The sequence below is a fragment of the Melospiza melodia genome, unplaced genomic scaffold (assembly GCF_035770615.1).
Source record: "Melospiza melodia melodia isolate bMelMel2 unplaced genomic scaffold, bMelMel2.pri scaffold_149, whole genome shotgun sequence".
In the NCBI taxonomy this organism is placed as follows: domain Eukaryota; kingdom Metazoa; phylum Chordata; class Aves; order Passeriformes; family Passerellidae; genus Melospiza; species Melospiza melodia.
In genome coordinates, this window is record NW_026948513.1 from 288,217 (window position 1) to 305,070 (window position 16,854).

General features: G+C 60.5%; 1 protein-coding gene across 2 annotated transcripts; it reads right to left on the reverse strand.

The window, feature by feature from the left end:
• Positions 1-42: 42 nt before the first annotated feature.
• CXXC1 (CXXC finger protein 1) lies at positions 43-16,562 on the reverse strand. 2 transcript variants are annotated; one of them, XM_063182095.1, is made up of 15 exons: positions 16,498-16,562; positions 16,303-16,400; positions 15,730-15,830; positions 14,501-14,604; positions 12,917-13,072; positions 10,836-10,862; positions 9,906-10,055; positions 8,472-8,579; positions 7,195-7,379; positions 5,424-5,631; positions 3,183-3,293; positions 2,060-2,109; positions 1,682-1,778; positions 1,158-1,310; positions 43-250 (listed from the first exon to the last, which is right to left on the reverse strand). In XM_063182095.1, the coding sequence occupies exons 1-15, from the start codon at positions 16,498-16,500 to the stop codon at positions 110-112; spliced, it is 1,692 nt and encodes a 563-aa protein (XP_063038165.1). In that variant the 5' UTR covers positions 16,501-16,562; the 3' UTR covers positions 43-109. The 2 variants fall into 2 exon arrangements, with proteins under 2 accessions (XP_063038165.1, XP_063038166.1); XM_063182096.1 differs by lacking the exon at positions 9,906-10,055.
• Between the last annotated feature and the right edge of the window lie 292 nt (positions 16,563-16,854).

Consider the following 16,854-nt stretch of genomic DNA (forward strand, 5'->3'; position numbering starts at 1 on the left):
ATTTGGGGATGGGGGAGCGCCCAGGAACCAGGGGTGGGGGGATGTGGGGAGGGGTCTGGGGGGGGTTTGGGGGCTCCAGGGGTGGTCAGTGGTCTGAGGCAGGCCCTGGTCAGCGGTCCGAGCGCAGGTCCGTGGTCAGAGGGTCGTGCTGGATGGTTTGGTGCAGCATCAGCGCCAGCAGCCCCGCCCGGTTCGTCATGGCCGCCCGCACATTGCGCTCCTGCTCGAACAGCTCGTCCAGCTTGTACCACTGTGGGGACAGGGACAGTGACACACAGCTCGTCCAGCTTGTACCACTGTGGGGACAGCGTGGGGACAGGGACAGTGACACACAGCTCATCCAGCTTGTACCACTGTGGGGACAGCGTGGGGACAGGGACAGTGACACACAGCTCGTCCAGCTTGTACCACTGTGGGGACAGCGTGGGGACAGGGACAGTGACAGTGTGGGGACACTGTGGGGACAGGGACAGTGACACACAGCTAGTCCAGCTTGTACCACTGTGGGGACAGGGACAGAGACAGTGTGGGGACAGGGACAGTGACACTGTCCTGCTCAAACAGCTTGTCCAGCTTGTAGCACTTGAGGGGGCAGAGACAGCGTGGGCACAGTGACAAGGACAGTGTGGGGACAGTGACACGAACAGTGTGGGGACAGAGTGGGGACAGTGACACACAGCTTGTCCAGATTGTATCATTGTGGGGACAGGGACAGCGTGGGGACAGCACAGAGACACAGGATCATGTGAGGACATGGGATAGTGTGGGGACGGTGCCAAAACCAGTGTGGGGACAGTACCAGGGACAGTGTGGGGACAGGGACACGGGACAGTGTGGTGACATGGGGACAGTGTGGGGACAGCACAGAGACACAGGATAATGTGAGGACATGGACAGTGCCAAAAACAGCGTGGGGACAGTACCAGGGACAGTGTGGGACAGGGACACGGGACAGTGTGGTGACATGGGGACAGTGTGGGGACAGCGTAGAGACACAGCACAGCATGGTGACAAAGAGACATGGGACAGTGTGGAGACACCAGAACACGGGACAGACACCACGGGGACATGGAGCAGTGTAGAGCTATCAGAACATGGGACACCATGGGGACACGGAGCAGCGTGGGGACACTCTGGGACACTTTGGTGACACCCACCACGCGGACGCGCTCCAGGTCCACCTCGGCGCGGCGCAGCTTCTCCCAGCAGTAGTGACGGTGGCACTTGCGCTTGGGGACGCGGCAGAAGTCCCCGGTCAGCTCGAAGACGTCGCGCACCAGAGGGCACCCGCACACCTCATCCGCGGGCACCTGGGCGGGCACGGGGTCAGCGCCGGGGCTGGGGGACACCCCGAGCCCCTCTGCCACCTCCACGGCCACCCTGCGGTCCTGGCACTGCCCCTGATCTGTCCTCTCCTGTCCATCTTGGTGTCCTGGGCACTGCCCCTCTCCTGTCCCCCTCTGTGTCCACTTTGGGGTCCTGGGAGTGCTCTGGGCACAAATCCCCTAAATTCCACCCCAAAATCTCATTCTGTGCCCACCTTGGGGTCCCAGGAGTGCTCTGGACACAGATCCCATAAATTCCACCCCCAAATCACATTCTGCGTCCACTCTGAGGTCCCGGGAGTGCTCGGGGCACAGATCCCCTAAATTCCACCCCAAAAATCTCATTCTGTGCCCACCTTGGGGTCCCGGGAGTGCTCGGGGCACAGCACCTGCAGCCTCTTGCAGTAGGTTTTGCTCTGGGGGTTGTAAACGTCACAGAACAGCCGGGTGGCCCTGGGGGGGACACAAGAGGTGTCCTGGGCTGGGGGTACGAGGGGCTGAGGGACCCCCCAAGACAGCCACAACTCCCCCCTAGGTGCTCCCTCTCCAGGGTGACACCCCCACCCCAAAAAGCCTCCCCTGGGTGCTGCCCAGGAGGATTTAGGGGTCTGGGGTCTCCCCAGGCTGCTCCCCATTCTTCCCAGGAGGATTTACGGGTCTGGGGTCCCCTTCCCACCCCAGAAAGCCCCCCCAGGGCGCCCCTTCCCCCCACCCAGAGCCCCCTCCCCACTCACCCCTCGATGCGGGTGGGGTACATGGACCCGAAGGACGTTTGGCTCTCGTACTGCAATGGGGTGGGGGGGTTAAAAGGGGGGTCGGGATGGGACCCCCAAACCCCCCCCCCAGGCCCTATGGACCCCCAGAGGGACCCTCAGCCCCTACAGAGCCCCCCGAGCCCTCCCATAGGTTCCCCATGGACCTCAGCCCCTACAAAGCTCCCAGTAGGTCCCTACAGCCCCCCCAGACCCTTCAGAGACCCCCAAAGTTCCAGAGAGTCCCACGGATGATCCCACAGATCCCATGGATGATCCCACAGACCCCAAGAACCCACAGATCCCATGGATGATCCCACAGACCCCAAGAACCCACAGATCCCATGGATGATCCCACAGATCCCATGGACGATCCCACAGATCCCCAAAACCCACAGATCCCATGGATGATCCCACAGATCCCAAGAACCAACAGGGGCACACAGATCCCACAGATGATCCAGCAGATCCCACAGACGATCCCACAGCAGCCCAGAGAGTGCCATGGATGATCCCACAGATCCCACAGATAATCCCAAAGATGATCCCACAGATCCCAAGAACCAGTAGCGGCACACGGATCCCACAGACCCCATGGATGATCCCACAGACCCCATGGGTGATCCCACAGCAGCCCAAAGAGTGCCATGGATGATCCCACAGATCCCAGAGATGATCCCACAGACCCTATGGATGATCCACAGATCCCAAGAACCAGTAGCGGCACACGGATCCCACAGACCCCATGGATGATCCCACAGACCCCATGGGTGATCCCACAGCAGCCCAGAGAGTGCCATGGATGATCCCACAAGAGCCTGGAGTGCCATGGATGATCCCATAGATCCCACAGATGATCCCACAAATCCCATGGATGATCCCACCGTAGCCCAGAGAGTGCCATGGATGATCCCATGGATGATCCCACAGATCCCATGGATGATCCCACCGCAGCCCAAAGAGTGCCATGGATGATCCCACAGACCCCAGAGATGATCCCACAGACCCCATGGATGATCCCACAAGAGCCTGGAGTGCCATGGATGATCCCACAGACCCCAGGAACCCCCAGGAACCCAGAGGTGTCCCCAGACCCCGCGCTCACCTTGGCGTAGCAGCGCTCCATGTGCCTCAGGGCCACCTTGGGGTTGATGGGGTGGCCACAGGACACGCAGAAGATCTGCAGGTCCGTGTCCTCGCTGTCCCCCTCCGTGCTCTGGGGGGACAGCGGGGTCAGGGGGTCCAAGGGGACACCCGGGAATTGGGAGGACATAAAATTAGGGGGCTCCAGGGGCTCCAGGGAGGGGTTTGGGGGACTCTGGTGTCCATGGGGGACCCAGGACAGGGCTCAGGAGGACTCAGAGATTTGGGGGATGCTCAGGGAGGACCCAAAATGGGGAGAATTAAAGAGTTTGGAGGCACCCAGGATGGACCCAAAATGGGGGGAATTAAAGGGTTTGGGGCACCCAGGATGGACCCAGAATGGGGGGAATTAAGGGGTTTGGGGGCGCCCAGGATGGACCCAGAATGGGGAGAATTAAAGGGTTTGGGGGCACCCAGGATGGACCCAGAATGGGGAGAATTAAAGAGTTTGGGGGCACCCAGGATGGACCCAGAATGGGGAGAATTAAAGGGTTTGGGGGCACCCAGGATGGACCCAGAATGGGGGGAATTAAAGGGTTTGGGGGCACCCAGGATGGACCCAGAATGGGGAGAATTGAAGGGTTTGAGGGCATCCCAAGAGGGACCCAAAATGGGGAGAATTAACGGGTTTGGGGGCACCCAGGATGGACCCAGAATGGGGGGAATTAAGGGGTTTGGGGCGCCCAGGATGGACCCAGAATGGGGAGAATTAAAGGGTTTGGGGGCACCCAGGATGGACCCAGAATGGGGAGAATTAAAGAGTTTGGGGGCACCCAGGATGGACCCAGAATGGGGAGAATTAAAGGGTTTGGGGGCACCCAGGATGGACCCAAAATGGGGAGAATTAAAGAGTTTGGGGGCACCCAGGATGGACCCAAAATGGGGAGAATTAAAGAGTTTGGGGCACTCAGGATGGACCCAGAAGGGGAGAATTAAAGGGTTTGGGGGCATCCCAAGAGGGACCCAGAATGGGAGAATTAAAGGGTTTGGGGCACCCAGGATGGACCCAAAATGGGGAGAATTAAAGGGTTTGGGGGCACCCAGGATGGACCCAAAATGGGGGAAATTAACGGGTTTGGGGCACCCAGGATGGACCCAGAATGGGGAGAATTAAAGGGTTTGGGGGCACCCAGGATGGACCCAGAATGGGGGGAATTAAAGGGTTTGGAGGCACCCAGGATGGACCCAAAATGGGGAGAATTAAAGGGTTTGGGGGCACCCAGGATGGACCCAGAATGGGGAGAATTAAAGGGTTTGGGGGCACCCAGGATGGACCCAAAATGGGGAGAATTAAAGGGTTTGGGGGCACCCAGGATGGACCCAGAATGGGGGGAATTAAAGGGTTTGGGGGCACCCAGGATGGACCCAGAATGGGGAGAATTAAAGGGTTTGGGGGCGCCCAGGATGGACCCAAAATGGGGAGAATTAAAGGGTTTGGGGGCACCCAGGATGGACCCAGGGATTTTGGGGGGCTACCCAGGGAAGGGCAGTGAGAGGGGACTCGATGGATTTTGGGGGCACCCAGGAGTCCACAACAAACCAGGAGGGATCTCAAGAGGGACCCAGAATGGGGAGAATTAAAGGGTTTTTGGGGTCCCCATCCCTCCAGGAAGCTGTGTGTGGGTGCCCAGGTGTCCCCAGGGGAGCAGAGGGGTCTCAAAGGGGACACACAATGAGGAGAATTAAAGGATTTTTGGGGTCCCCAGCCTTCCAGGAGCTGCGTGTGGGTAACCAGGGGAGCAGAGGGGTCTCAAGAGAAACCCAGAATGGGGAAAATTAAATAATTTGGGAGCACCCATGTGTACATGAAGGACCAAAGGGGATCTCAAGAGGGATCCAAAACAAGGAGAATTAAAGGGTTTGGGGGGACCCAGGAGTCCATGAAGGACTGGGGGGATCTCAAGAGGGACCCAAAACAGGGAGAATTAAAGGGTTTGTGGGGCACCTGGGTGTCCATGAAGGATCAGGAAACATCTCAAGAGGGACCCAGAACGGGGAGAATTAAAGGGTTTGGGGGCACCCAGGAGTCCATGAAGGACCAAAGGGTATCTCCAGAAGGACCCACACCAGGCAGAATTAAAGGGTTTGGGGGCACCCAGGCATCCATGACAGACCAAGGGCAATCTCAAGAATGACCCAAACTGGGTAGAATTAAAGCATTTTTGGGGTCCCCAGCCCTCTGTGAGCCCCGAGGGGTGCCCACCTCCTCGTCCTCGCGGGGCGGGTGCCCCTTGGCGCGGGCGATGAGCCCCTCGAGCTCGTGGAAGCGCCGCTCCATCTCCTGCAGCCGCAGCCGCGCCTGGTGCTGCTCGCGCCGGATGCGCTCCAGCAGCCGCTTGCCGTGCTCCTCCGCCACGCACGGGCTCTGCTGCCACTGCTGGATCCGCTGCGGCAGGATCTCGTAGATCCGGCTGGGATCGGGGGGAGGAAAGGGTTAATGGGGGCTGGGATTCACTGCTGGATCCGCTGCGGCAGGATCTTGCAGATCCGGCTGGGATTGGGGGGAGGAAAGGGTTAATGGGGGCTCCAGGATCCCTGGGATCCACTGCTGGATCCGCTGCTGGATCCACTGTGGCAAGATCTCGTAGATCTGGTTGGGACGGGGTGGGGAAAGGGTTAATGGCAGCCCTGTGATTCCTGGGATCCACTGAGAGAGGATCTTGTAGATCTGGCTGGGATCGGGGGGAGGAAAGGGTTAATGGGGACTGCAAGATCCCTGGGATCCACTGAGGCAGGATCTCGTAGATCCGGCTGGGATCGGGGGCAGGAAAGGGTTAATGGGGGCTGGGATTCACTGCTGGATCCGCTGCGGCAGGATCTCGTAGATTCGGCTGGGATTGGGGGGAGGAAAGGGTTAATGGGGACTGCAGTATCCCTGGGATCCACTGCTGGATCTGCTGTGGCAAGATCTCGTAGATCTGGTTGGGACTGGGTGGGGAAAGGGTTAATGGGGGCTCCAGGATCCCTGGGATCCACTGAGGCAGGATCTCGTAGATCTGGCTGGGATCAGGGAGGAAAGGGTTAATGGGGGCTGCAGGATCCCTGGGATCCACTGAGGCAGGGTCTCATAGATCCGGCTGGGATCAAGGTGAGGAAAGGGTTAATGGCATCTCCGAGATCCCTGGGATCCACTGAGGCAGGATCTGTTTGTATAACTGGTTTATACTGGTCTGTGCAGGTTTATACTGGTCTGTATCAGTCTGTACCGGTTTATATTGGTCTATCCTGATTTGCACCAGTCTGTACAGGTAATTATTGGTTTATACTGCTCTGTGCCACTCTGTACTGGTTTACACTGGTCTGTGCCATTGTGGACTGGTTTATACTGGTCTGTGCCATTGTGGACTGGTTTATACTGGTCTGTATCACCTGTACCATTCCGTACTGATCTATACCAGTCAGTACCATTCTGTACCAGTTTATACCAGTCTGTCCTGTCCCACACTGGTTTATACTGGTGCATACTGGTCTGTAGTGTGCTGTACTGGTCTATACTGTTCTGTACTGGTTTATAGTGGTCAACTAATCTGTACTGGTTTATACTGGTCTGTACCAGCCTGCACTGTTCTGTACTGGTTTATACCAGCCTATACCACCTGTACCATTCTGTACTGGTTTATACTGGTCTATTCTGACCGTACTGCTCTGTACTGGTTTATACTGGTCTATACAGATCATTACTAATCTGTACTGGCTTACGCTGGTCTATACCAACCTATACCGGTCTGTCCTGGTTTACACCAGTCCATACCGCTCGGTCCTGTCCTACACTGGTTTATACTGGTGCATACTGGTCTGTACTGTGCTATACTCGTCTATACTGTCCTGAACTGGTTTATACTGGTCTATATCACCCGTACCATTCTGTGTTGGTCTATACCAGTCAGTACCATTCTGTACCAGTTTATACCAGCCCATACCGCTCTGTCCTATCCCGCACTGGTTCATACTGGTCCGTACTGGTGGGTACTCACTTGGCAGCCAGTTTGATGCCGCAGGCCTCGCTGCAGTACTTGGAGGGCGGGCGGGCGGGGCGGGTGCAGCCGGGGCCCAGGCACTGGCCCAGCCCCGCGGGGTCGCGGGCGTCGGCGCGCTCGGGGTGCCCGCGGCGCTCGCGGTGCCGCGCCCGCTGCCGGTGCCGCTTGTAGCGCTCCTCCTTCTGCACCAGTTAACACCAGTTAGAACCGGTAACCACACGGTAACCTCCTAGTCACCACCCAGTAATCACCCAGTCACCTCCCAGTAACCACCACTCATAGCCCAGCTCTCCCAGTGCCATGCCCGCTGCTGGTGCCGCTTGTAGCGCTCCTCCTTCTGCACCAGTTAGCACCAGCAACCTCCCAGTAACATCCTCATCACCACCCAGTAACCTCCCGGTAATCACCCAGTCACCACCACTCATAGACCAGCAATCTCCCAGTAACCACCACTCATTAGCCCAGTGCTCCCAGCGCTGCGCCCACTGCCGGTGCCATTTGTAGCACTCCTACTTCTGCACCAGTTAGCACCAGTAACCTCCCAGTCACCACCCATTAACCTCCCAGTAACCATCACTCATAGCCCAGTAACCACCAGAGCCCTCCTGGTACTGTGCCTGCTGCTGGAGCCATTTGTAGCACTCCTACTTCTGCACCAGTTAACACCAGTCAGCACCAGTTAGCACCCAGTAACCACCACTCATAGACCAGTAACCTCCCAGTAACCACCACTCATAGCCCAGTGCTCCCAGTGCCATGCCCGCTGCCAGTGCCGCTTGTAGTGCTTCTCCTTCCACACCAGTTAGCACCAGTAACCTCCCAGTAACCACCACTCATAGCCCAGCACTGCCAGGGCCACACTCGCTGCTGGTGCCACTTGTAGCGCTCCTCCTTCTGCACCAGTTAGCACCAGTAACCTCCCAGTCACCACCCACTAACCTCCCAGTAACCATCACTCACAGCCCAGTAACCACCAGAGCCCTCCTGGTATCGGGTGCCATTTGCAGCACTCCTACTTCTGCACCAGTTAACACCAGTTAGCACCAGTAACCTCCCAGTACCTGCCAGCGTCTCCTAGTGCTCATTCCGCCACTCCTCCTTCCACACCAGTGAGCACCAGTAACCACCCATCACCACCCAGTAACCACCACAGGGACCTGTCAACACCCAGTACCCACCACTCGTAACCCAGCAACCACCCAGAACCCTCCCAGCAACCCACGGAACCTCCCAGTAACCCCCAGTAGCTCCCAGTAGCTCCCAGTGTCCATCACCTTCTTGTCCGACTTCTTCTCGCGGCGTTTGACGTGTTTGACCTTCACGGCGCGTTTGCGCAGGACGGGGTCCAGGAACGGCGCGTCCTCGGCGTCACTGAGCCAGGGCTGGCAGGACCAGGGACACATGGGGACACGTGGGGACACGTGGGGTGACACCCCCGACGTGCCTCAGAGCGTGGCCCGTGAAGGGACATGAGGGGACAACGTGGCATGAGGTGCCCTGGGCATGTGGGGACGTGCCACGACACGCTGGGGACATGCAGGGACACGCCTGACACGCCTCAGAGTGCCACAGGGACATGTCCTGATGTGCCAGGACACGCTGGGGACATGCAGGGACACGCCTGACACGCCTCAGAGTGCCACAGGGACATGTCCTGATGTGCCAGGACACGCTGGGGACATGCAGGGACACACCTGACACGCCTCAGAGTGCCACGGGGACATGTCCTGATGTGCCAGGACACGCTGGGGACATGCAGGGACACGCCTGACACGCCTCAGAGTGCCACAGGGACATGTCCTGATGTGCCACGACACGCTGGGGACATGCAGGGACACGCCTCAGAGTGCCACAGGGACATGTCCTGATGTGCCAGGACACGCTGGGGACATTTGAGGACACAGCCCAGAGCACGGCCCACGTGGGGATATTTGGGGACACTCCCTGATACACCTGGAGCTCACCCTGACACACAAAACCACTTCTGAACAGCCTAAACCAGGCCTAAACAGCCTAAACTACACCTAAACACACTAAACCAGGCCCTGATGGGCAAAACCCTCCTTCAAATCTGCTCCCGTGATATTTGGGGGGATATTTGGGGTGCCTGGTGGGATTTGGGGTGCCCAGGGGGCAGTTCTGGGGTCCCAAGGAGGTATTTGGGGTGCTGGGGGCAGTTTTGGGGTCCTGAGGGGGCAGTTTTGGGGTCCCGAGGGGGCAGTTTTGGGGTCCTGAGGGGGCAGTTTTGGGGTCCCGAGGGGGCAGTTTTGGGACCCTGGAGCAGTTCTGGGGCCCTGGGGGGGAGCAGTTCTGGGGTCCCAAGGGGGGCAGTTTTGGGGTTCCTGTGGGGGTAATTTTTGGGGTCCCAGGGGGGCAGTTCTGGGGTCCCGGGAGGGGCAGTTTTTCAGTCTTGGGGGGGCAGTTTTTGGGGTCCCAGGGGGGCAGTTTTTGGGGTCCTGGGAGGGGGCACTTTTGGGGTCCTGTGGGGGCAGCTTCTGGGGTCCCGGGGGAGCTGTTTTTGGAGGGCTGGGGGTGCAGTTTCTGGGGTCCCGGGGGGCAGATTTTGGCGTCCCTGGGGGACAGTTTTGGGGTCCCAGGGGGCAGTTTTGGAGTCCCGGAGGGGCAGTTTTGGAGTCCTGGGGGGGGCAGTTTTGGGGGTCCCAGGGGGGCAATTTTGGGGTCCCATGGGGCAGTTTTTGGGGGCTCACCAGGCCGTGCTCGTCGAAGGCGCCGGCGCAGAGCTCCTGGTAGAGCCGGGGGTCGAGGGGCAGCTCCTCATCCGAGAGGCTCTCGGGGGGCCCCGGCCCCCCCAGCTGCGCCTTCAGCAGCTCCAGGTCCCCCTCACGCCCCCGGGCCAGCTGGGGGGGGGGGTCAGCACTGCCAGGGACCCCCGGGACCCCCCCATGGCACCCCTGGGACCCCCCCATGGCACCCCTGGGACCCCCCCATGGCACCCTGGGACCCCAAGGACCCCCCCATGGCACCCTGGGACCCCCCCAGGGACCCCCCTTATGCTCCTGTGCCAACTGAGGAGGGGTCAGCATTGTCAGGGACCCCCGGGACCCCTCCATGGTACCCCTGGGACCCCCCCACTGCACCCCAGGACCCCCCCAGGGACCCCCCCTTATGCTCCTGTGCCAACTAAGGGGGGGTCAGCACTGCCAGGGACCCCCAGGACCTCCCCATCGCACCCCTGGGCCCCCCCTTGTGCTCCTGTGCCAACTGAGGGGGGGTCAGCACTGCCAGGGACCCCCAGGACCCTCCATGGCACCCCCAGGACCACCCTGAGCTCCCCCTTGTGCTCCTGTGCCAGCTTTGGAGGGGAGGGCAGCACTACCAGGGACCCCCCCCCATGGCACCCCCATCAGTTGAGGGGGGGTCAGCACCCACCAGGGACCCCCAGGACCTCCATGGCACCCCCTCATGGCACCCCCAGGACCCCCCTGCACTAACTGGGGGAGGGTCAGCACTGTCCTGGGCACCCCCACCCCCCGTACCTGTGAGCCCCCCCCTCACCCCAAGGGCAATGAGGGTTTTGGGGTGCCCCTCCCCCCCCAGCCAGGCCTGGCCCCTCCCCATGGGGACAGGAAGGGTCTGGGGTCCCCCTTTCCCCTCCCCCCAGGGTCCCAGGGACTCACCGAGGTGGGGAAGTACTTGTAGGACTCCTGTGGGGACACCGAGGGGACATGTCAGGGACAGGGCGGTGGCACAGGGATGTGGGGACATGGGGGGGACACAGGGACATGGGACAGGGTGACACAGGGACATGGGGACACAGGGACATGGGACAGGGTGACACGGGGAGACAGGGTACGGTGACACAGGGACATGGGGACACAGCATGACACAGGGACAGAGTGACACAGGGACAGGGTGACACAGGGACATGGGGACACAGGGACATGGGGACACAGGGACACAGGATATGGTGACACAGGGACATGGGACAGGGTGACACAGGGACACAGGATATGGTGACACAGGGACAGGGGGACACAGCATGACACAGGGACATGGGGACACAGGGACAGGGTGACACAGGGACATGGGGACACAGGGACAGGGTGACACAGGGACAGGGGGACGCAGGGAGACAGGATACAGTAACACAGGGACATGGGGACACAGCATGACACAGGGACAGAGTGACACAGGGACAGGGTGACACAGGGACATGGGACAGAGTGACACAGGGACATGGGGACACAGGGACAGGGTGACACAGGGACATGGGGACACAGGGACAGGGTGACACAGGGACAAGGATATGATAACACAGGGACAGGGAACACAGGAACACGGAGACACAGGGACACGGGGACACAGGGACATGGGGACACAGGGACAGGGTGACACAGGGACATGGGGACACAGGATACGGTAACATAGGGACAGGGTGACACAGGATGACACAGGGACAGAGTGACATAGGACACAGGGACATGGGGACACAGGGACATGAGGACACAGGATGACACAGGGACATGGGGACACAGAATGACACAGGGCCATGGGGATACAGGGACATGGGGACAGGTTGACACAGGGACACAGGATACGGTAACATAGGGACAGGATGACACAGGGACAGAGTGACATAGGACACAGGGACATGGGGACACAGGGACATGAGGACACAGGATGACACAGGGACAGAGTGACACAGGGACATGGGACAGTTAGGGACACAAGACATCTTGGAGACATGTCAGGGACACAGGACATGGGAACACAGGAACATGGGACAGAGTGACACAGGGACACAGGATAGGTAACAGGGACAGGGTGACACAGGGACACAGGATAGGTAACACAGGGACAAGGTAACACAGGACACGGTGACACAGGGACATGGGACAGTTAGGGACATAAGACATCTTGGAGACATGTCAGGGACACAGGACACGGTGACACGGGACACTTGGGGACACAAGAGATGTTGAGGACACAAGAAATGTTGGGGACACACCGACAGAGTGACACACAGACACAGGGCATGGGAACACAGGTACATGGGACACTTGGGGACACAAGAGATGCTCAGGACATGTTGGGGACACGCCGACAGAGCAACACACGGACACAGGGCGTGAGGACATAGCGAGACAGGGTGACACAGAGACATGGGGCACAAGAGACATTGGGGACATGTTGGGGACACTGTGAGACAGTGACACACGGACATGGGACAGCTGGGGACACAGAACACCTTAGGGACACAGGACACCTTGGGGACACCTTAGGGTGACACAGGGACACACACAGCAGCTTGCTGGGGACACAGAACATGTGAGGAACGGGGGACACAGGGACGTGCCAGGACCGTGACACATCAGGGACATGGCACGAGGTGACAAAGAGACACGAGGACACGGCGAGACGGTGACAAAGGATGTGTCACAACACGAGACATGGTGACCAAGGGACACAGGACACAGCGACAGAGAGACACAGGGGACAAGATGAAATGTCAACAAGGAACACGGGACAGGGTGACAAAGGAACACGAGGCGGTGACAGAGCCACATGACAGGGACACGGTGACAAAGAGCCAAGCTGGGGACACACTGGGGACACACCAAGGTCACCCCAGCGCCCCCAGCCCTGACAGGCACTGAGACCACGTCACACGGGGGTCACACCCCCCTCCCAACACACACCAAGGACACGTTGGGGACACGCTGGGGACACGTTGGGGACACGCCAGGTGCCCGCTCACCCGCGCCCGCAGCTGGCACTGCCGCAGCCGGCACTTCTGGCGGATCTTGTTGGGGCCCCCGAATTTCTTCATGTCCCGGCAGAAGTCGCACTGCCCGCAGTCCTCGGGGCGCCGGCACGCCTCGCACTCGCCACACATGCGGGCCGAGCGCTTGATCTGGGGTCAGACACCCCGAAAATGGGGTCAGGCACCCCAAAAATAGGGCAGGCACCCCAAAAATCACCAGGAACCCCCCAAATCCCACCAGGAACCCCCCAAATCCCACCAGGGACACCCCTGCCTCGCACTCGCCACACATGCGGGCCAAGCGCTTGATCTGGGGTTGGACACCCCGAAAACGGGGTCAGGCACCCCAAAAAACCACTGGGAACCCCCCAAATCCCACCAAGGACACCCCAAATCCCACCAGGGACACCCCTGCCTCGCACTTGCCACACGTGCGGGCCGAGCGCTTGATCTGGGGTCGGACACCCCGAAAACGGTGTTGGACAGCCCAAAAATGGGGTCAGGAACCCCAGAACGGGGTCAGGCACCCCAAAAACCACCAGGAACCCCCCAAATCCCACCAGGGACACCCCAAATCCCACCAGGGACACCCCTGCCTCGCACTCGCCGTACATGTGGGCCGAGCGCTTGATCTGGGGTTGGACACCCCGAAAATGGGGTCAGGCGCCCCAAAAATGGGGCAGGCACCCCAAAAAACACCAGGAATCCCCCAAATCCCACCAGGGACATCCCTGCCTCGCACTTGCCACATGTGCGGGCCGAGCGCTTGATCTGGGGTCAGACACCCCAAAAACGGTGTCAGACAGCCCAAAAATGGAGTCAGGCACCCCAAAAACATAGTCAGGCACCCCAAAAATGGGGTCAGGCAAGCCAAAAATGGGGTGAGGCACCCCAAAAAACACCAGGAACGCCCCAGATCCCACCAAGGACACCCCTGCCTCGCACTCACCACACATGCGGGCCGAGCGCTTGATCTGGGGTCAGGCACCCCAAAAACGGTGTCGGACAGCCCAAAAATGGGGTCAGGCACCCCAGAACGGGGTCAGACACCCCAAAAACATAGTCAGGCACCCCGAAAATGGGGTCAGGCACCCCAAATTCCACTGCGGACACCTCTGCCTCACACTCGCCACACATGCAGGCTGGGCAGTTGATCTGGGGTCAGATACCCCAAAAATGGGGTCAGGCAAGCCAAAAATGGGGTGAGGCACCCCAAATCCCACCAAGGACACCCCAAATCCCATCAGGGACACCCCCGCCCCACACTTGCCGTACATGTGGGCCAAGTGCTTGATCTAGGGTTGGCCACCCCAGAAATGGGGTCAGGCACCCCAAAAACAGGGTCAGGCACCCCAAAAACAGGGTCAGATGCACCTAAACACATCCAAGAACACCTCAAAACCCAACCTGGGCAGGGGTCCCAGTCACCCAGAAAGGATCAGATCCCCAAATCTCACCCAAAGCACCCCCAGCCCCCTAAATCCTCATCCCAAGGGACTCAGGCACCTCCCGGCCTCCCCCAGAATTGGGGTGTCCCCCTTTGGGGGGTCCCCACCCCCTGAGCCCCCCAGAGCCCACCTTGGCAGCCCGGCCCTGCTCCAGCTCCTGCCCCTTGGCCCCCTCGTGCTCCTTCTCCCGCCACTTCTTGTGCCGGTACCGGATCTCCAGGGATGGGTCCTTCTCTGAGGGGGGGGTCACAGAGGGGTCAGGGGGTTCTCCACCCGGGGACACCCCAAAAACGGGGTCAGGCACCCCAAAAACGGGGTCAGGCACCCCAAATCCCACCAGGGACACCCCAAATCTCACCAGGAACATCCCTGCCTTGCATTCGCTGCACATGCAGGCTAGGCACTCGATCTGGGGTCAGGCACGCCAAAAATGGGGCCAAGCACCCCAAAAACCACCCAGACACCCCAGGTGTCCCTGGAACGCCCCCAAATAAGCCCCCTGCCCCTCTCACTGCAGCCCAGCATTCCCAGATGGCCCCCAGAGCCCCCCCACAAAGTCCCTCAAAGCCCCCAGCCCCTCTCACCGCTGCATTGCCACTACCTAATGGACCCCTAGAGACCCCCAAAGCCCCCCCAAGAGCCCCCAGCCTCTAGAGACCCCCAAAGCCCCCCAGAGCCCCCCCAAGAGCCCCCAGCCTCTCCTAACACAGCACTGCCATTCCTGAATGGCCTCCCAGAGCCCCTCAAAGCCCCCCAAACCCTCCCAAAGCCCCCAGCCCCTCTCACCATGGCACTGGCACTCCCGGATGGCCCCCCAGAGCCCCTGCAGAGCCCCCCCAAAGCCCTCCCAGCCCCTCTCACCACAACATTGCCATTCCAGAATGGCCCCCCAGAACCTCTCAAAGTCGCCCAAAGCCCTCCCAGAGCCCCCCCAACCCCTCTCACCGTGGCACTACCACTCCCTAATGGACCCCAAGAGCCCCTCAAAGCCCCCAAGCCCTCCCAAAGCTTCCAGCCCCTCTCACCATGGCACTGCCACTCCTGCTGGCCCCCCAGAGCCCCTGCAGAGCCCCCCCAAAGCCCTCCCAGCCCCTCTCACCACAACATTGCCATTCCAGAATGGCCCCCCAGAGCCCCTCAAAGTCCCCCAAAGCCCTCCCAGAGCCCCCCCAACCCCTCTCACTGCGGCACTACCACTCCCTAATGGACCCCAAGAGCCCCTCAAAGCCCCCCAAGCCCTCCCAAAGCCCCCAGCCCCTCTCACCATGGCACTGCGACTCCTGCTGGCCCCCCAGAGCCCCTGCAGAGCCCCCCCAACGCCCACCCAGAGCCCCCCCGAGCGCCCCCAGCCCCTCTCACCGCGGCACTGCCGGCAGTACCACTCTCGGATGGCCTTGGCCATGCGCTCGGTGATGTTGATGCAGTCCCCATGGAACCACTCGTTGCAGTTGTCGCAGCCGCTGCGGGACGGGGGTGACACCGAGACCCTCAGCCGGGCACCAGGGGGACCCTGAATCCTTCCCCGCTTCAAGGGACCCCCAAAAACCCCTCCAAGGGGCGACCCTGTACCACTCCCTGCTTCAAGGGATCCTCTCCAACACCCCCTGGGGCCAAGACAAGCCGGGAGCCCCCAACTCCCACCCTGAGAGGCACCTGGGACACCCAGCCCTGTATCCCCGCGCTGCTGCACCCTCAGATCTGCTGCAACCCCCGAGACCCTCCCCTCACATCCTGAAGCACCTGCAGACCCCGCTCCCTCCCATTCCCTCTCACACCATGAAGCACTTGGGGACCCCCTCAGACCCCCCCCTCATATCATGAAGCAGTTGGAGACCCCCCAGACCCCCCCTCACATCATGAAGCAGTTGAGGACCCCCCAGACCCCCCCTCACATAATGAAGCAGTTGAGGACCCCCCAGACCCCCCCCTCACATCATGAAGCAGTTGATGTCCGGCTTGCGGCACACGCAATAAACCGGCGCGTTCTCCTCCCCTCCCGGGGCCGCCTCCGCGTCCGAGAATTCGCTGTCCTGAGGGGGCAAAGGCGGGGGGTGTCAGGGCCTGGGGGGGTCCCCCAGACACCGCAGACCCCCTGAGGCCCCCACACACCCCCGGTTCCTCCCCTACCATCGCTGCCGCCGCCTCCGAGTGACGCTCCCAGCTAGGCCCAACTGCGGCCGGAAGCGGGGGCGTATCCAACTTCCGCTTCCGGATAAGGGCGTGCCCGCCCACAACATGGCGGCGGCCAGGAGAGTAATGGCGGCGGCCATAAGGGGCCGCCATGTTTGGGGGAAGTGTCACCCGCAGTTGCAAAGAGACGCCTGAGAGACAGCAGTGGTGGCAGAACATTTATTGGGGACATGAGGGACATCGGGGATGTGGGGGAACATGGGAGACATTGAGGGGACATGGGGGGAAACTGGGGACATGGGGGACATGGTGGGGAGCCCAATGGGGAATGGGGTACATGAGAACATGGCAGGA

Excerpts from the sequence above, each read along its gene's own strand:
- CXXC1 (XM_063182095.1), bottom strand. Across the intron at positions 14,605-15,729 it reads GTACTGCCGGCAGTGCCGCG|AGAAGGACCCATCCCTGGAG; the intron begins GTGAGAGGGGCT and ends CCCCCCCCTCAG. Across the intron at positions 7,380-8,471 it reads AGAAGAAGTCGGACAAGAAG|AAGGAGGAGCGCTACAAGCG; the intron begins GTGATGGACACT and ends TAACTGGTGCAG.